Source organism: Chenopodium quinoa, unplaced genomic scaffold (assembly GCF_001683475.1).
Source record: "Chenopodium quinoa cultivar QQ74 unplaced genomic scaffold, ASM168347v1, whole genome shotgun sequence".
Lineage (NCBI taxonomy): Eukaryota > Viridiplantae > Streptophyta > Magnoliopsida > Caryophyllales > Amaranthaceae > Chenopodium > Chenopodium quinoa.
Genome location: NW_018744633.1, coordinates 6004129 through 6025341, shown reverse-complemented (window position 1 = coordinate 6025341; position 21213 = coordinate 6004129). Strand labels below are relative to the sequence as shown.

The window sequence follows — 21213 nt, the reverse complement described above, 5'->3', positions numbered from 1 at the left end:
GTTCTAGCACAGTGGTTATAATTGATTGACCCTCGTTAATTTTACCACTACTAAGACAATATTGATTAAGCATGCAGAATAGGAACGCCCTTCTTCTATATATGTGAAATGATTCAGAAAGCGGTTTATCAAAATAATAGCGTGCGAATTCTTTCAAGTTCACTACATTGCCATCTACTATTTTTGATAAATCCCTTTCCTTCAAATTAAAGAAGCGCTCAAAATCCTTATAGTAATATGCATATACTCTAGGGATTACTACCAGGTCTATTGCAGGGAAGCCTAAGATAGCACCAAATTCCTTTGGCAAAGGGCTAATTTCATCATACCCTATTCTGAAACAATGCGTATCGGTGTTCCAAAATTCTAAAGCGGTATGTATGAAGTCTATGTCTAAATCTACCCCTTTGATGCCATAAATTCCCCCCAAGTGAAATAAATCCAATTCTTTTCTTTCTCTAGCATTTAAAGATCGACACCATTCATGAGAGTATTGGGTGAAGGTTTTAGTGGCTAAAGACATGATTATTATTTTTTCTAAAGAGAAGAATAATTTTTTCGCTGGAATTATGTGAAGAATCGGCTGAGCAGGGGGCTATTTATGTACAAATTGCGAGGAATTTCAATCTGACTGAAATACGGAGTCAGCGTCAATTGGCGTCAAAGCCTCGACATTGGCGTTACCTATAAGTGCTTGGCGCCACACGCTAAGTGTAGCGCCTGGCGCCACGCGCCACAGGCCGGCGCCAGCTGGCGCCAAGTCAGAAGAGAAGTCGCGCGTGCTCAGTTACGTTTTGATATTAAACTTGAGTCGGTTAATGACTTTGTGGCCCCGTTTTAATTTTTTCTAAATATTTTTTTTCTATCCTTTTCTTAATTAATTAGTTAAATATAGCAATTATTTTTAGTTAATTTTATTTCTTTTTTTGGACTTTATATTAATTTTAAAAAAACCAGCATTTTTTCCTTTTTATTTTTTCTTTTGGGGGAGAGAGTCGGATTATACCCTCCATGAATAATAAAAATGACGGAATTTTTAACATACACTAGCATAATAATAGATAATAATGAATTTACAATAACATAAAGTACAAAGTGTCTAAGTAATGAGTCAAAGGCAAAGTTCTACAAAAAGTCAAAATAAAATACATATACAGAAACAAACTACGGCGCAGGAGGACGTAGGCCCATCATGCCATAAAACTGCGCCGTCCGAGGAGTCACCTCTCCACCAGCTCCCGCCTCAGCACCAACTCCAGTCTCCGTAGGAGGAGGAAAACTCAAGACAGGACCGCTCCAGCCAAGGTCAACCTGAGGCCGAGATCGCGGAGGCTGCTGCGATGACGAGCCAACCTCGTACATCCCACCACCTCTGAAAGCCGAGGTAGCCTCTCCTACCGGTGCAGCAGGAGCACCCTCAGATGAAGACCCTGAGCCCTCAGCAACGTCGGCTCGAGCAGCCTCGGAACGACCACCTCTACCTCCTGACGAAGTGCGAAGACGTCTCGAGCTAGACCTCGCCGGATCTCTCCGCCCCTCAGGCCTCGTGCGGGTGTGAGAAGCGATCGGCTGACCTTGCAAAAAGAATTAAATCAAAAACAAGGTAAAACTGAAGCATAATGCAGAAATAATAAGTGAAGAAAAGTTACCTCTCGGACAGTGTCGTCTCGACGACAGGTAGCCGCGTTCCTCATCCGGACGAACTGGCTCCGGAAGGCATCTATACATCGTGCCATGGCCGAAACCACCTCGCGTGGGAACTGTCAAGAAAATAAGTCAGTGAAAATACATGATAACTGAATACAAGATTCTGAATTAAAACTAGACTTACCCTAGTCTGGTGATGAGGAATCGATCGCTCCACGAAGCGCTCGCCCTCAGGAGCCGGGGAAATCATCTCCTCGATCGGCCCGTACGTCCCCTGGTAGTGGATGGACATATGGGGCGGCACAAACTCAGTAGGACCATCCTGATAAGACGGAAAGAAATCATCAAGGTATTACTTGGGGGCTACTTAGCGAAAAACAAAAGCTAAGGATCTTACCCTCACATCCTCGGCCGGTACAGGGGATGGAGCCAACAAAGGAAGTAGCTCCTCAGCATAACTCCGCCCAAGGATCACATGGGACCGCCAGAGGGAACCAGACTCCTCAGCCATGCTCGACAACTCTCTCTCGTCGAACATGTGACGTGGTGGAGGAGCAGGAACGACAAAAGCATCCGAAGAATGTTGTCTAGCAACTCTCTCTCCTAAGTATACAACCGCTCCATAAGTCCCTAGAAAGTAGCGGCGCTCAGTAGAATACTGTGCGCCTAGTCCAGGGATTGTCCAACCGCCCCACGGTTGGTATACTACCTCAGGTCCCTATAAAAAGCACCAATAGGGTAAGAACTTGTCCAAAACATCGCAGGAGAGCAAGATAAACACTAAAAGTTGTACCGAGATGATCTGACTCCGGACACGTGCAGTAGACATGTCCACATGGTGGCCGCCCCAAGAGGCGCTCACCGGATATCCTCTCGGCGATGGTCTCGCCGGCGCAATGGAAGGAAAGTACTCGTAGAACCAGATCTACAAGAAGTTAAAAGCAAAGCAGACAAAGCGACGTTCGTCCTAAAGGACCGGTGGCGACACGAGTCCCTCAGCGCGCGAACGAAGTCAGTGTAGGCCAAGCTGGCCCAGTCATAAGTCTTGATCCGCTGAAGATCACGGACAGCAGGGAGGTAGTAAAGCGATGCCCTACTACCCCTGTCAGGGGAGAATGTCCCTAACAACAACATCAGCACAAAGATGCGCACCCGCTGCTCTCGGGTGGTCGCTTCGTCATCAAGAGCCGCTTCCAGCGTCAAGCGGCGAATCCCCCTAGCACTGAACTGAGTCGTCTCGACCTCAGCTCGGGCACGAACATCAATCGGCCCCAACAGCTCCTCGACCTCTGGAGAAAAGACGTCGATCCCGCCGTCGAACGGCAGCGGCACAGAAGTGAACTCCAGTCCTGTGATTAGACTGAAGTCTGTAGGGGTGACCATCATCTCGCCCCAGGGAAAATGAAAGGTGTTGGTGGTGTCCCATAAGAACTCCACCAATGCGAGTACTACGTGGTGACCCCCGCTTGAGGCGACCATAGCCTCAGAGGTCTCAAACAGAGCAACTAGTCCGCAGGACTCCCATAGGAGTCTCGTCTCGCGGTCTCTGGCGATGTGCATCCTATACAAATCGCCTAGACCATCACAGCCAGAGCCGTGATGCCGTGTCCTCCCAGGCTCGGTTCCCCGTCTCACCCTCTCGGAAATGTGGTGGACAGGGGCAAAGAACAAGGTCTGCTCGTCCCACTCTGGGAGCTGACCAAGCGAAGTGGACGGTGTAGTGTCGTCCTCTACGGGCTCATGCTCCCGTCTAGTGTTTCGGGACCGTGAACCTGAGCCTCATTATCTAGCCATGCTACATTGTGCAGAATCATCATAAATTAAGGTTCTATAGTATCTAAGGTTCGCCTAGCCGCATGATACTATGTTCGTAAAATACAGAGTACATAGTACTAAAACAGAGCACATTCAAATTGAGCATGACAACATTTTTTCAAGCAATCAAACAATTTCTTGCAACCCTATAGTGATTATTGTGACAAATTGAACAAGAATTGCTAGCAAAAACATCAAGAACAAACCACATTGTTCTTCACGACCTTGAGAGGTCCAACAATGGCGGATTGCTCATTTCTTCGCCAAATTGAGTCAAACAAGTCTCAAATTACTCCCAAGGCAATATAAAAACATAAACAAGCAATTTCATGGCATAAAACTTGATAAACAAAGCAAATTGAGCATTGTAAATTTCGAATTTTCATGAAATTCGTGAATATACATGCCAAGAATTCATAAAAACCGGTGTGAGTTTGAGGAAAACTTACATAGATCGGGAGTATAGATGAAAAGAGCTTTAATTTGTAACAAATTTGAGCAAATTCGGTTGAGAAATGAGTGAGCAACGATCAATTGAAGTTTTCGGACTTCTCTCGGGCAGTTTCGCGACGAACAGAGCAAAAAATGAACGAAAACAGGAATTTAAAGAGATTCCCGTGCTGGCGCCAGTCCCTAGGCATTGGCGTCGCTTTCTGTGCTTGGCGCCTGACGCCAACATCAGCGCCTGGCGTTAATGCCATATGGCTGGCGCTGATGGATTTTCAGCGACGCCAAAGCAGCCAGCCACCTGTTGGGGTTGTGCTAGCTTTCTGCAATATATTTTGGGTTCCTTGGTACGCCAGTTAGCCCCTCTAAGAAATTTGACATGATTAGGTAATCGGCTTGATTACGTAATGTGATCGACCTGATGAAAAGATCGTCTCACTTAGCTTAAAGCGCCTAAGCATTGGCTCATTAGCAAAAGGCACCGACATATAGGTTCAAGAGCAAAAGGCACCGACATATAGGTTCAAGAGCATAGGGCACCGACATACAGGTTCAAAGCAAAAGAGCGTCGACGTACAGGCATAGCAAAGGCAAGTTCAGGCGAACTTTTAAAGATCGACAGGCGTAGATCTTCGGTGATTTCCTTTGGGAAATTATCGCATCAAATAAGGATGACTTCAAGAGAAGGTGTCTTCGGCATCATTCCCTAGCTTGCGGAAAATTGTCACAAACAACTGAAGGTAATTTCGGGCGAAGTTGTCTTCGATCATAGTTCCTGAGGCATGGAAGATGATCAATGCGGATGAGAATTATTTCATGAGAAATAATTTTCGATGATGTTCCCTTGGATGTGGAATATTATCATTGCGGGGAGGATAGTTTCGGGCGAAGAAATCTTCTAATTTGGAAGCAGTTTACAAGGCGTAGCGGTTTTCAAGCGGGATGACATTCTCTAGCTTGCAGGAGGTCATCAAAACAACAGTAAAGCGGCAGCAAATTGGTTACTTTCAGAGACGTGTGCTCGACAGTGCAAGATACGCGTTTCTTAACTCTTTTATCTGTTTAACTAATGCTAGTGTTGCAGGTATCGGCGTTACAAGAGTGATTTAGGATCGCACAACGTTCTGAATCATTCTTCGTCCCTATCGTTACTTTGGCTTTCGTTTTCGAAACTCGCGTTTCTCCAAACTCAGTCAAAGTGGGGGCTTCTGTAGACACCCATTTGTGTCTCCCCAAAACCAAACCCGGTGATGAGTGCCTTTCACGTCGAATCATAATCGAATGAAACGAAAGTGTGGAAAGGTCTAGCGTTGCGGAAAGTTTTATTTCTTTTCTCTTCTTCATGTTTTTGAAAACTTTATTTTAAGAAAACAGCCAATCCAGTTTGGTTGGTCCATGATATGGGTCCAATAGTGGTGTAGTTGGATGGGGCTTGCAAAGGCCTTTCCAACGATATATTATAAGCCCAATTCCGATGAATATTGAGGAAGTTATGGCTAATTTACTAAACTGGGCCCGGTTTGAGTTTTAAGTACGGCCTAATGATCTAGGGGAGGGCCTAATATAATTTATCATTCCTAATGCAATTAGGAATGGTTTTAGTATTCTAGAACATTCTAGAAGGTTCTTTTCATTCCTAATTCAATTAGGACTCTTCAGAGTTTTAATCAAGATCAAATAGCATTTTCGACTGAAATTATATTATTTTATCTTCCAGTACGGGAAATTTATCGGATTTTCGAAAACGTGTTAAAAATCAGTTTGGCGTCCAACCCCAGGCCTTGGCGCCTGAAACCAGGATTGGCTCCAGGCGCTAGCCATTGGTGCTGGCGCCAACTAGCCAGGGCTGGCGCCAAGGTTGATTTTCGATCTTCAGACTCTGTTTTGTTAAATTATCTTTTTTGGATGATTTTCTCTATAAATATCGTATCAAAAACTCCGTTTTCAGGGATCAACTCTCTTCATTCACGAATTCTCATCAACAATTAGTTTTAATTAGCATTCACCAATTCTCTTCATTCATCAAGCTTTCATTCATTCTTTAGCATTCTTTTCTTTTCTAAACTTTGGCTTTTTCATACAAAATTCCGCATTCGCAAGATCTTGATACGCCTAGCCATATTCGAAGTTGCCTTCGCCCTAGACGTGAAAGGTTTTAACTTCTGAGGGTTTGGTCCCAAATCTCTATTTCAATTATTTAATTTAATTGTTTTGATTATTATTTTCCTTGAAGTTACTAACGCGTGTATTTTGTAATTAGAAAGAGGTACGAGGCATCCAAGTAAGTACTTTAATTGATTAATTGATTTTATGATGTAGATATCATGTTTACATTGTTGTTTTGATTCCTAGTATCATGTCTAGGATATCTTTAATATTAAATATGATTGCTATGATGCCTTTTATTCTCTTCCTAATATTTATTCATGTTAGGGCTAAAGATTTGATTTTTATTGCTTAGTGACATGCTAGGGTTTGTTATTAATCTTGTTAGTATCATGCCTAGGATTTTGCTATGCTTTAACATGATTATGATTAGTATTATTATTCATGATATTGATTATTTATTATGTTGCTTGATGCTTTTTATTATTTATTGCTTGATCACCTTTATTGCATGTTTAAAGGAATTGGTATTTGCAATCACGCTTAATAAGATAATTAATAATCTTGTTAGGTTAATTGTGATTATAATTCAAGTGATCGCCAATAATAGTTTATTTGTGCATTAAATTCAACCAACATAGATTAAACAGGTTTAGGGTTAATCCTATTGATTGCATGTTAATCAGAAAGCGCACATGAATACGAGCAGAATAAAGTAGAGGCCTATTATTAGGGCAGGTTCAATCTCTTTTAGGTTGGATTTGTACCATCATCCCCGAACCCTTATTTGGTTCATGACCTTATGGAGTTGACGATCTCTTGGATCGTTAAGGGGTGTAACCTTCACCTCGTGAACTGTTTACAAGTTCCTTAAAAACTTGTTGGCGACTTTTTTGCTCTATCTTCTTCCCTTTTGGACGCCACCGTATTTTAGTGTATGATCACAGCGGGTGATTAAGGGCTCGGTATGTGATACCGGGGCTATTGGATCAATTAATTAAGACCCGGTGAGGAAATCCGGATTGGGCCGAGGAACCGAGCCAAATAAAAAATCCAAGCCTCGAAGAAGAAGTCGGGCCCGATCGGGCAAGCATACGCCCGATCGGGCGGATGCGCGCATAAGCACCTTCAAGGAAGCAGCACGCCCGATCGGGTGAGCGTAAGCTCAATCGGGCGCGACACACCAGCAGTGGGCAGAGCAAAAAGGCGAGCCCGATCGGGCGGCCCCTCGCCCGATCGGGCGCGTGTTTTTCTTAGAGCTGATTAGTTTTGTTTTAATTTTTTTTAGGAATGTTTAAGTACGAATTATGTACGTAAATTCTGATTACCTTCTTTCTTAGACTTTCTTTCTCTACTTAGGATATTTTCTCTCTCGTAATTTCTCTCTCAACTTTATTCTTAATTACTTTCATTAATCCAGATTTCTTTTGGTAACAATTTCTTCTCTTTTAATTTCATTTATTTTATTTGCTTCTTTGATTATGTTTTTCTTTATTCATTTGATTAGTTTAGTTATGATGATGTTTGAGTATTTTTATTTCTAGGGTTTATGGGGATCTAATAATTAAATAATATGAAGGGGTAAATTTGTGATTATTGATTATCAATGCTTGGTTAATTTTCTATTGATTGATTTAATGCTATGCAATTAGGTTTGGCCAGATTTAATTGTATGAGTTTATCAATATTAATTCGAGATTCGACAGATGAGAATTGATGTTTAGGCTTAGTTTCAATAGGCGGACTAATTTATAAATGGTTAAGTCGAGATTCGATAGATGAGATTTAATATCGGTAAATTAACTCTGTGATTATAATACGTAGCGAAAGCCCTTTATAATCTGATTAATCAATGCTTGATGATTGCTTATTATGATTTGCCCTGGAATATTGTTTATTAGTGAACCTATGCCCTAGGTCTTTTAATATTTGATTTCTCCCTACTTTATTTCCTTCGATCTTATTCTTCGTAGTATAGACTTTATTTATAATAATATTGGTTACTTTGATAATTTAGGTTATAATAATTAATTAGGAGTAGAAAGACTTGTTTCCCTGTGGAGTTCGACCCTACTTCCCTACCTACTTTAGTTAGAGGACTTAGGTAATTATTTTTTATTAGGGGATACGACTTTACCCTGTCATATATTATTTTATTTTTTTCACGCATGTATGTAAAATCAAAACATGTACGTAAATGATATATCACTTTTTCATATCACACCACGTACTCGCACCTAATCCAATTTAAAAAATGTAGTTATATAATTAATAACTCTGTCAATCTTTGTGGGTTTTGCGTATGCTATTCCTAAATAAGAGCAAGGTTAGCCCCAATTCTTAAGACTTGGGGTCTCATCATCATTTTGTGTATTAAGGTTTATACTTAAGACTTTTTCCTTGTATCTTCAATAATCTCAAGCAACTCTCAAGGTGAGGAATGAAATTTCAAGACTCAACTTTAGAAGTGAGATTGAGACCCAATTCACTTATTATGTTTTTATTATCCTTTTTTTCTAATCCTTTTCTAAATGTAATATGTCAAATATTTACGTTTTTGGGCTAAAGTGATAAATTTATGTAACTTTAAGTGAGTCTTAACAAAATTTAATGATATCGTTTTCAATGGTCACCACCAAAAATGATGTCACATCCAACTCTTAAGACATGGGGCTAAACTAGGTCATAGTAAACAAATTAATGAATGTGCTAAATAAATAAGGTAAAATTGGTATAAACCACCTTTTTGTCCAACTTTTTTCAAAAAACCACCTTTTATGTTTTTTTTTAACTAAACCACCTTTTAAGTACCTAAATATTTTATGGCACCACCCCTAACAGGATACCTTTTTCCAGGTTCGAATTTCTACGCTCCCCCATTGTTCCCTCCATACCCTGTTTTCCTGTTACATAAACGTTCGGGTAATGCATCTCGATTAAACGTACCATATACGGACCACTAACACATTACAAAACTTTTACACAAATTGATACACAAATTCCACAAACTTGTCGAATTGCACCGAATCCTAAATTTCAAAATTACTTCCTACACACACGATTATACAAATTACACAGATTCCACCACAAAAAAAAACATATTTTTCACTTTGAAAGTCATATATATTTCAATTTGAATCTCATATAAAGACATATGCAACACCTAATTGAGGAATCGGATTACCTGGGATTACACTGAACTTACTGATTCAGCTTACAACGCCCAGGGATAAAAATCTTCTTTCCGACCCGAAACCTCCGACGCACTTTCGCTCCGGTGACCGGTATCTGATTCTTATATCCTAAGCTTTTCGTCTGTGCTTCAATCCAAAAAACTTACCTGTTTTCTCAATTTCGATCTAACCCCCTGAATAGTCATCCGCCAATTAGTATTATATGTTCCTGGAGTACAATGGATCATGGTACTCCTTACAAATATGTTTGAGTTATTTTGCGTACACTTTTTGTTATTTTGCTTAAATGTTGTGTTATTTACTTATTTTGTTACAACAATATGTTATTTACTTCAACCTCCATTCATGCTATTTTTAATTTACAAAATAACAAGTACTTATTTTTAAATAACATGTATATAAATTGAAATAATAATAAGTTTTACATCAAAATAACATTAGCAGCTTTGAGTTTAAAGAGAATCGAACACTTCAAGAGGTACTAAATTTCTTGACATGAACACATTTGAACCCTTAAATGGCTTCAAATCAATTAATTTCTAAGAAACCCGGAAAATTGGAAGAAGAAAAGAGGAGAGAGAAATTAAGTGTCTTTGATTTAGAATTGGAGTAGTGAGAGGAAGAGAGAGAGAGAGTGAGAGGTTGATTTTTGGGAAACCCAGAAAATTGGATGAAGAAGGGAAGATAATGTGTGTGATTTTGAGTTGGAGTAGCTGAGAGAGGAAGAGAGAGTATGGGAGGAAGATGACTGAGAAAAAAGGCAAAATAACATACATTTATTTAAAAATAACATATACTTCCTCCGTTACGCATTATCTGCAACAATTTCCAAAAATGGATGTTACACATTATGTGCAACAAACTAAAACTTTCCTCTTTTAGTAAATTTTTTATGCATAATTACCGATTTACCCTTATTTAGCTTTAATAAACACATTAAATCACATGTTATTAATCTATTAACCTAAATTAGTTCATCCATTATTTAAGCCTAGCCCACATTCTCTCTCCTCTCACAACCACATCTACCACCAACACCACGCTGTCTCTCTCCTCCCTCTCAGCCACCACCACCACCACCTACCACTTTTCTCTCTTTTCTTTTGGATAAATCTCACACCCACCACACCACAACCACGCACCACTTTGTTTGATCGGCACCCCTTTTCCTCGGGAAGTTCACTGCCACTTTCTCCTTCTCTCAACAGAGCCGCCGCTTTCTCCTCCCCTCGTCAGAGCCACTGCCACCTTTTCTACCCTTCTCAAAGTCGCTCAGAAAAAAGGATCGTGGTGGGTAATTGATTAGGAAAAAAAAGGAGAATTTGAGTAAGCTTGAAATCTTAGTTTTAAAGCAAATTTGGTGAAAGATGGATCGATCGTGAAAGATCGTGGTGGGTAAGATATGTGAGGGTGGTGGTGGGGTTCCACGATTTCGCTCCAAGTGGTGGGTTTTCGCGATTTCGCTCAGGTGGTGGATTTCGCGATTTCGCTCGGGTGTTGGATTTTGCGATTTCGTTGTTGATGCGAGTTGTCTGGAGTGGGTTTTGGGTGGTTATGGTGATGAGACGGGATGGGGTGGTGGTGGTGGTGAGATGGTATTACCGGATGAGGTGGTGGTGGTGGTTTCAGGGTATGGGTAGATGTGGGTGGTGGTGGATGTTGAAACTGGTGGGTGGTGGGGTGGTGGATGTTGCTGCTCGTGGGTGGTAGTGGTGGTTGATTAATTTCCCCCCTTTATCTCTCCTACCCTTAATCACAAAGTCTTTACTTTGTTAATCACCTATTAACAAATTTTGTCTTGGGAAACGTGCAACAAGGTTTGTTGCACATAATGTGTAACGGAGGGAGTATATAAATTGAAATAATAAAAAGTTAATATCAAAATAACATGAATTTATAAAATCTGGAGTACCATGTGCACGGTATTCCAAGAGTAAGATAGAAATTACGGTCATCCGCTGTGATTTTATCATATTACCCCGAGTTAAATGATGATAAATTGAAAATATCCCTTTCGATTGCCGAATTTTGTAAATCAAATACTATATAAACTTAAATTTAGCGAGAAAATAACGATACTCTTTCACAAAAATCCTAACTTCATTCTCTCTCCTCTCTTCGAGGTGCTGCCCGGCTTCGTCTCCGACTTCTCTGCCGACTGTAGTCCCGTCGACGGCCCGCCAGCGTCGCTCACTCGCCCTACTCGTTAAACACTTAGCCTGCTCAATTCAATAATTCAGGTTTTTCGAGTTATATATTATTAATGAAATAGTAGATTGAATTGTTTATTAATTAAATTTTGATTTTTGAATACTTAATAAGTGTTGAATTATTGATCCAATTGCTGAGTTGTTGAATTGTTGGTTGAATTGCTGAATTGTTGGTTGAATAGTTGATGTTGTTTCGTTCATAACTTCATATGTGGTATGTGCCTTCCGTAGACTTGTGGTAAAACATCAAGTGAAACTGTCAGTATTATTTAAGGCTGTATTTTTGCATTGTTTACATTTTTAAATATATATAATCTTGTAATCGAAATGTATTGTGCACACTCGAATTATCAATTGCAAACTTTATTTTGAATTATGATATTTGATTTCAATTAATTTGTTTGGAAAGTTTGAACTTATGTTGTCTTCTTCTTTTGTTGAGTACTTTTTAACTACTTATCTTATTGCAGTTTGGAATTCCATGGAATCTTGTTCAACTATCGTTAGAGGCATTGGTAGTAAGAATAAATCATATTGGTTTAAGGAAGATGTGACTACTTTTGTGAATGGATTGCTACAGCGTATACATGGAAGACTACGAAACATTTCACACAATCACACATTTGGCACCTCCAATTCTGCTGTTTTCAAACAAGTCACCCTTCTTGAAATACAACCTCATTATCGAGATAATGAGCCTCCATTACCTTTTACTCGCTCTGCCACTATAAAAAATAGCAGCAAGGTCTATTGTGTTGGTGGTAACTCAGATATTCGTGGGTTTCGTCAAATCATGTCTGAGAGACGTGGTGGTTGTTCGAAGCCAGTTACCGAAGAAAGAGAAATTACTAAGAATAATATGAGTCATAGGATTGTGGAAATTAATTTTGGCTTAGATTTTGGTGCAATTGAAAGTTATTTTGGTGCTCCTTTAGTCTCCCCAAGATTTTGCCCCAAGGTTGTGAGTATAAGGAATAATGTTTACTTATTCGGAGGAAATTGCCCTCCTAGTTCTGAAGAGGAAAGAAGTAGGGTTCCTTTTGCTGAGGTATTTGATCCAGTAATTGGAGAATGTTCACCGCTACCCGAGATGCCATACCCTAGGATTGGTGAATTGTATTTGATAGTTGTTCCTTTTCTAGGTAGTAGAGGGGAGGATAAAATACTAATTATGTCATGAGCACTTTCTTGTAGCTCAAATGCTATCCTTATGGCTGTCTATGACACCATTTGCAAGTCTTGGACAAACTGGACTGATCCCGGGGGAGTTCTCTTTGATTGTCTTTGTGATATCTCTGGGGAACCTGTGGCCGTGCGTGACCAAAATTCTACCTATTGGTTGCGGGGTAGGTTTAGTAATCCTGGGAAAATATGCTGCTACGATTGGAAAAAAAAACAAATCTTTCAAGGAACTATTTTACATGGTTTTGAAAATGATGAACCTATTTATAATTTTCAAGAAAGTTTATGCAAACATTTGCTTCATATCATTGATGACTTATTTTGTTTGATTTGGTACGAGATTGAACTCAGAGATGGCATTAGAGTTCTCAATCCATCCACTCATTTCCATTTTTCCTTCTTACTCGTCCACAAGAAAAAGTCTTCTGATTCTTCCGGTATTAATGAGTTGGAAATTCAATTAGTCGGATGTCAAAACAATATTGTTGAAGGCATAATCAAAGTTGTAGAAGCTAGGTGTTGTAAATCTTTCAAGCTATGATATTGTAAGTCTTCAATCTCATCTTCTATATATTTGTTATAATGTTGTATATTATTTGTTATGTGCTACTTAATTTTTGTTACAATTTTGTATATTATTCTGAAGTTTTAATATAATGTTGATTTAGTGTCATAAAGTGGACCGTGGACTGTGTTTTAGTATGTTTATGCTTAAGTTTTAATGTGATTTGCAGTGTCAAACCTTGTTTTGTTGTTGATTTGAGTAATTTTGGATGAATGTAGATGTGGCCGGGTTTAATGCAGCTGGCAAAGGAAGGCGGTGTGGATGTCATTGAATCATATGTATTTTGGAATGGCCATGAATTGTCTCCTGACAATGTGAGTTAGAAACATGTGAAATTTGGTGTTAGGGATTTCCTTTTATCAAGTACTTTTTGCTAATCTGCCAATTTGTGCTGTTGACTACATACACTGAGGCACTGAGCAGCTCAGCTTTTGAACTGATTTTTTTTTGAAGGGAAGCTTTTGAACTGAAGTATTGACACAATTGTTCTCAAACAAATTAAAGGGTTTTTATTTCCTGCAATTCATGTATTAAACTTGAAAATGCAATCAGTGCACTTTATTTTCTGCTGTACATTTTTTTTCTTACCAGCATGCTTACAAGTAAAAATTAAATGTAAGACTAGTACAAACTAACATCTGAAATCATGGCTCAAAAACTATCTCCTGTAGAAACCTGCACCTTAATCTAGTTCAGTACTCACTGAAATTAGTTTTTGGAGTTGACCCAGGAAACTTCACATCCGGCCTCTAAGCTGGTAAATCAGGCACCTGCAGTTCCCCTTTTAGCATCATTAGTGCTTCCTTAATGGTAGGCCTTTTCTTGTTATCTAAGTGCACACAACACAGACCAACCTTGAGCATCCTTTCCATGTCTTCCTTGCTATACTGCCCTCCAATTAACGGCCTCAATCAGCTTACCCTTCTCCCACAGGTTTCATATCCAATCAATGAGAAAACCTTGTTTGTTCTCAATTGGCCTTCTTCCAGTCACCACGTGCCTCCAAAACCACCACTTCGAACTTAATAGTAGGAACACCAAAGTGAAGATACTCTGGGGCTAAATACCCCATTGTCCCAACTGGAATAGTCGGTTTCCTCAATCTAGAATCCCAGTCATAGACCTCAACCAATCCAATATAACCAAGTTTAGGTTTAAATCCGAATCATGCATCACATTAAAAGTCTTAACATCCCTATGAATGATCTGCCTGTTGCATTATTCATGCAAGTATGGAAGACCAGAAGCTATACCGTGAACAAATGTTCAACCATTGTTCAAAAGTAAGCACACAAAAAGCATCCGAATCTGTATGCTGATTCTGATCAAAGGTTACCATTAGGCAGAAACTCATACACAAGGATAAGTTCATTTTTTTTTTCACAGTACCATCCCAACTACACTAGGTTTTTTAAGCTTCAATTTTCGAGTCATAGCAGCACATTCATTGGTAAAGGATCTAATGATATTACCATTACTAGCATCATTGAATCTTTTAACAACTTGTTCATGGAAAAGAATTCCCTTCTAAACACTTGCTGATGCTCCTTGCCTTATGATCCCACTCTTGCTGAAACCAAGAGATACAGAGCTCTCGTCTGTAGTAACTGCGACACACATTTTGGTTCATTGCAAATGGAAGCCATCTTTAATCATAAGACAACAGAAGGCTTCAACTCCAGAAAACACGGGAAGCTTATTGGGAATCTTCAAAGTAAGGTGAGATATCAATCAGCTTCCTCACGATTGAATTCAAGGAGTAAATAGTAGCCTGGTAGACCCAACAAGCGAGCTGCAAGAGCAACTCCAGCCAAGGCAGTGCCTGTTGTTGCATTGCCTGATTCACCTCATCCTATTTCTAAATGCTTTTGTCCAATTTCTTACTTCACCATGTGATGTTATCTTCAATATAATAGTAACAAGTGGAATCAGTAGAGTGAAATTGTTGCAAAATTTTAAATCCATGATGCCATTTCATGTACTGTTATCAGCTAAATATAAATGATGAACATAGTAAAAGTGTAAAACACACATGCTTATGATAATTGGATTTTCACAATGAAGTATTTACAAATTACAACTGCCAAAGTTGTTTTACCTCCCACTACTTGGTTCACAAAGGGACAAATCAAGCTAAAAATCCATTGAAGGTTGAGGCAAGGGAGGAAATAAAAACAAAGCTAGCAAGACGAGGTCAGAAATGAGAGCAAAAAAAATACATTAAAAAAAACACATTAAAATATATTATACAAATCAACAATATTGAGTGTTTACGAAGAATAAATTATGTCTATTACATTCCGCACTATAGAATACGACTTTACGAGTACAATATAGTGTAACAAAACCCGGAGTGATGTGAGTTGAAACCCTTTGAAATGAAAAATCTTTAGGGGGTCCAAGTTGATACTTCTCCTGAATCCTCTCTTCTTCAAGTTCCGCCAAAAAAAAGGAAAAACACCCAATTTTCATCATTTCGAGGGAAGCAACAATGGCCTTATCCATTTCTTCAACATCCCAATTATCAATCCCTAAAACCCCATTTTCTCAACCCCATAAAACCATCCCACTTTCTCTCTCCTCAATCTGCATTTCCAACCTTAAACCCTTTTCATCAAATCCCCAGAAACTACTGCAACCCATTGTTTGTGCTGCTGCAAAACAGCAAAGTGGGTCATCAGTTAAATCTTCCAAGAAAAGAAAGAAGAAGGGTCCTTCTCCTCCTCCTGTTTCTGAAGAGTTGAGCTTGGATGATTTTGATGTTTTGGATGAAGAAGAAGGTGAAAATGGTGGAAATTCAAAGCGTTCAGATGTTTATATTCCTCTTCCTTTGCCTAAACCACCTGCTGGGTTTGTCATTGATGATCAAGGCCGTGTTCTTATGGTTGCCCCGAGGCGAATTGCTACTATTGTTGAGTGTTCTTTCAACTCTTTTCATTGTTTTTTTTGTTTAATTTTATTTTATGTTAGTGATATTTGGGTTTAATTTGCTCAATTTTGTTCGTCATATTGATTTTTTGATTTTTATGGGTTAATTCTATTTGGCTCGTATAGTAGGTGGTAATAAATGGCCGTAATGGAAATGAATTTATATGTGATTGTGGTCTGATGATTAAAGGAGCTTGTTAGTGCAAATAGGTTTATTATGGGGGGGCTTGAACTTGAAAGTTTATGTAGACTCATGTATTTTGTATGTTGTGAGGGTTTGCTTTCGGAAGTCAAAACCTGTGGGAAATTGAGGGTTGAATTTGGTGATAGATTTCTTTCATGGATTAATAATGTTTCTTGGGTTGATTGATAAGAAATTGGATGTTTTTTTTGATGGATTTATTGATGAATAAAGTGCTAATTGTTTGGTGGGTTAATTATATATATATATATATATATATATATATATAGTGATTGCAAACTATGTAACCTTTGTATGGCTTGGAGTCTATTTCATCATTGCCTTTATATTGGGAACTCCGTACCTTATATTGTGACCTTTGGTCAGTAGCTTGAGCTTGTGGATAGTTGTTGTGATGATTGCTAGACATGGTTTGATGGCAGGTTGTAGTTTTAGGCAATGTGCTCCTTATACAGTGTTAACACATTTATATGTGACTGATTGTTTATGTGCACAGGTTGACCCAACCAATAACCTTCCATTGGAGTGCATGATAAGGAGAGTATTTACAAATTCTAAAGGGGATGATTGTCTGCTACTGTGCCCAGTTGATACGTATGTTTTGTTTGATACTTGTATTATATATCTTAGTTCTTCACTATGTCATATTGACATATTGTTACCTTTGCCAACTCACTATGTCATATTGTTTTCATTTGGCAGGCCTGTTCAGATTTTGAAGAGCACAAATATTGACGGATGGTCAGCTGTATGTTTCTGCTTCCCACTATCCTATTACTTTTTGGAACTGTTTGTCCACATTGTTGCTTCTAGCAATCTATATTAGATGGATTCTGCTACATGAAATTCCATAGTTTTAACGTAAATAACCGGTGATCTCGTGCTTCATGAGTAAGGAGGAATCAGATAGAATTTTAATTTAGAAAGAGTGCCTTTTCTTACTCATCTCGTGGCTGTCTTCAAAAGGGAGTATTCTTTTTTATTGATAATCACTGTGAGGGGGTATATAGTGTGTCCAAATCCTATCCTTCTGTCATTTATAATTTGCTTAGAATTTTTTTTAAACCTGATCCTTCTCACCATTCTGTTTATAGTAGCTAACCATCACCTGTTTTGTCATGTTTTCTGTCAGACATTGTTCTCCATCTGTGCATCTTATGCTTTTACTCTAGGATATGGCTTCAGTATTACAATATTTTCTGCCATCTCCTTTTTTTCTGCTGTCTGACCAATGTCACTATGTAACCTTTATAGTTACTGATAAGTAATCGGTTTGGTTTTGCAACACATAGTGCACCTAGAGTTTAACTCTGTCTGGTTTCTATGCACTTTGGTTTCAATCTCTTTGCGCCTATGGTTACTGAAATAGTAGCTTTGCTTATTTGGTGGCATTGGTGCAGCAGAATTTGTGGTACTTGAACTTTGTGAAAATGTCTTTATTATCTGTCCTTGCTTTCATGTGCCGATGCATTTATCTATTTCAAATTTAGTTTCTTTGTTTATTGCTGTTTATGTCTTAGTTTGATATCCCCATTTTTCGCCGTTTCCCATCAGGAAAAACAAAAAGTTTCTAAATTTGCAGCACCTCTTATTTACAGGTTAATGATGATGAAGTTGAAGCTATCCTTCCAAATGCTGCTTATGCACTTGCTAAAATACATATGCATTTGGTACATAGTGGGTAAGATATAAGAGATGAGCATTTCGTTCGCTTGCAGAAAGAAACCATCCTTTGTAGCTGTTTATGTGCATCATCAGTTCCTTTGGGATTACTCATGTCTTCTATGTTTGCAAAATAGGTTTTGCTATACAGCTCGTGGAGGATTTTGCTACTCAGAAGAAAGCATATTTGACTTCCGGTCAGGTAAGGCGCTTACTGGCCCCTTCGTCTTTCACTCAACCTAATTTTCTATTTTATTATATTGGCTTTGAAACTAGCACGGTCCTGTTCCAAGGTACAGTGAGCCTCAATCTCTTATGTATATAGTAAATTCTTGGGCACTCAGTACCTAATGCTTGAGTTACTATGATCTATGAATACAGGAGAGAGGGTAGCCATTTTTTTTTTCTTTTCTATATTTAATCCTTAAATAAAAAATAAAAAATAAAAAACCTGGTGAAGGGGGTGAAGTGAGGATATTTCAGCTTCATTTGCTCAGTTGGAAATGTTTTCAGATAGCTAGTCCATTTGGAGCTTATGAGCTTGGTCTATTATGCACTCTGGTGTAGGGTTTTACCATCTGTTTTATCTGAGATGATCCAGGCTTGGCTCAAGTTTCAATGTACCTAAAAATAGCCATCATTTGTTATTGGACTCGATAGGACATTAGTGGGTACATCTGTACATGCGTTGTGAGCTTAAGACAATCCAATTGTAAGCTCAAGAAGCAGTGCTACAAAGCTGGTTTTCTCAAATCTGTCCTCATTCCCATTCTGTGGGTCATAGAGAAAAATAAAAAGAGGTCTAGGTATAGATACTTCCATTTTCATCATTTAAGTTAATTGGAACTTTCCTTGATGATTGACCTTCTTGGCTTCATGATCTTTATTTGATCCTAAAGTGTCTTAATTGACCAGTGTGAATGTTCAAAACATGGTGTCTCTTCATGTAAACTGTAAAAGTGATAATGCCAGATCATTTTCTATGGGTATGAAGATGAACAAGCATTTTTAATGGGTTCCTTTTGAAGGTAATTGCATAGTTGCTGTGCCTTTTCACACGAATTGATGAATGTCTTCCTGATGGACAGTTTTTAAATTTTATGATACAGAATTTTCCCCCCTTCATTGTACAGTTTGCATAAATATTGGTTGTGGGTGCCTCAAACTCTATATTAATGGTTTAAATTTGTCTATGATACATCTATCATGCAGATGATGGGCAAGACGTAGAAGGTGTGCCAAATGAAGGTGTCGAGATTACTTGTTTTCATCTGGTAAGGTTTTAATAATAATCTAATATAAGTAATCAATTATGATTACTGGTTGGAAACAAACTGGACCTCTATGATGTTTTAGGTAGTCTTTGTATGTGATGTTATTGTTTTGTATTATGTGTTATCACTTGTTTGCATTATGGTCTTTTCAGGATGGGACCCATTATATGATATACACACCTTCAGAACCACTTCTTTTTGTTGCTGTCAAGGTACTACAATTGTATTTCTCATACATTCTCCACACAAGTATTTTGTTAGCATTCTTTTGATTTTTGTAACTGCCAAATTTTTTTTATAAAGAATTATGATCTATGGAGAGCGTACCTTAATTTGGTTAATGTCAAGTTAATTTCCTGTTCTGTTCTTATTGAATGATCTAGATGATAAATTTTCCATTTATTTATTGGCACAGGATGATAACGGCCAGTTGAGAATTGCTGATGATGTAAGTTTCACTTTAAACTATTATATATACAATAAAAGCTAATGGGACTGCCTATTCTGTATGATTTATCTATTTATAATGAATAAGCAGCTTGAGATATGACAGTATGACAGTATATTTTTCCAGAGAACCATATGGGATTTATATGTAGTGCTTATTACAAGTGTCTGTGTTTGATGCATGACTTGGCCTTACACAGAAGTCCATGGAAATGTAGGGACAACCCCCTCTTTACAGCCTTAGTGCTGATGTTTGCCCTATTTGTCTCTTGTTGTTACTATTTCCATGAGCTGTGGGCTGAGGCCTTAATTCTCTTGTCATGAAGTGTGTGTTCCTTACAGCTTTGTGGGAAAGAATTATTTTGCTCGTAGACCGTTCGAGTTGTGAGCCCTTGGGATCCCATTTGATATTCTTGTTTAAATGTATTCATGTATACTGTGTTTGTAGATATTGCTTGTTTACAACTGTGCCTTCAGGTTTGTGTGTGTGTGTGTGTGTGTGTTGGTCTTCAGGACATGGATTGCTTGTTTGTGGAATCTAAAAGAACTTCACTACTACTACTAATCTACTATCATTACCGCTTTAAGGCCTTAAACTGTCACTGCCATATGTTTCTGTAAATACTTTTTTTTGCTAAAATTAAAAATGTTATTAAGGTCCTAGAAATGTATATGGGTGTTTTGGAAACACTTCCTCTACCTTTTAGATGGCTGCCTATGGCAGAAACTACACTAGATTCTCGTTGAATTGCCTATGCATATTGGTGGCATAATTCATACAGGTGCTTGGGTTTTTCCAACGGAGGCTGCTCTGATCTGTGTATGTTCAAGCATGTGTTTTGCATGCTAAAGTGCTAAACCATCTTAGAAGAGGCGCAGTATATGGAATTGAAATTGCTTCTAGAATAATGCGTGAGTAATGGGGATAAATGTTTCTCATCCTTCAATCTTGTTTCTGTATATCAGGATATTTTGGATGACCCTGCTGTTGTAAGTGCAATTGATGAAGAGACCGAATTTAATGCATTAGTGGTATGCTAAAAAAAATTATTTTCCTTTCTTCTTGTGAAAATGACAATAATACGAAAGTTCGTCAAACATTAAAATCTGGTGTTGTGATGCAGGAAGAGGAAGCTGCTCTTTTGGAGACAATGTTTGGCGAAAGATGACTCTCATGTAAATGAGGAACGGTGTAGTGTTTTTTCTGTAGGAATAGTTTCTTCTTGTCTTTGTACAGGAAATTTTGTTTGTATATTTACCCTTCTGTTTAGAGAGGAAGAAATTGTAATGATATATTTAGGGGCGTTAGTGAAAGGCTGTAGCCTGTAGGGAGTGGCAAAAAACTGCTAACATGTTCTATACGAAGTGTTTGTTTACAGTTACACATCAACATAGCTGTAATGTTCTTGAAGCCTCTTTATATGAAAAGTGTTTTACCATTAGTTTGATCTACTCAAATATAATCTACTTTGTATAACATTGCTGGCTCCTAATAAAATATTGATGGTGTAATTTGAACGAATAATGTGATAGC

At 38.4% G+C, this 21213-nt stretch overlaps 1 protein-coding gene across 1 annotated transcript; it reads left to right on the top strand.

The window, feature by feature from the left end:
- Positions 1-15258: 15258 nt before the first annotated feature.
- Positions 15259-21131, top strand: LOC110701304. Its single transcript, XM_021878934.1, has 10 exons — positions 15259-16077; positions 16793-16890; positions 16999-17044; positions 17895-17977; positions 18096-18160; positions 19171-19232; positions 19385-19444; positions 19648-19680; positions 20646-20711; positions 20804-21131. The coding sequence occupies exons 1-10, from the start codon at positions 15658-15660 to the stop codon at positions 20846-20848; spliced, it is 978 nt and encodes a 325-aa protein (XP_021734626.1). The 5' UTR covers positions 15259-15657; the 3' UTR covers positions 20849-21131.
- The last annotated feature ends 82 nt before the right edge of the window (positions 21132-21213 follow it).

Coding starts and splice junctions, on each gene's coding strand:
- LOC110701304 (XM_021878934.1), top strand. CDS start 15,658: ATGGCCTTATCCATTTCTTCAACATCCCAATTATCAATCCCTAAAACC. Junction 16,078..16,792: donor CGAGGCGAATTGCTACTATT/GTTGAGTGTTCT, acceptor TTATGTGCACAG/GTTGACCCAACCAATAACCT. Junction 18,161..19,170: donor CATATTTGACTTCCGGTCAG/GTAAGGCGCTTA, acceptor TCTATCATGCAG/ATGATGGGCAAGACGTAGAA.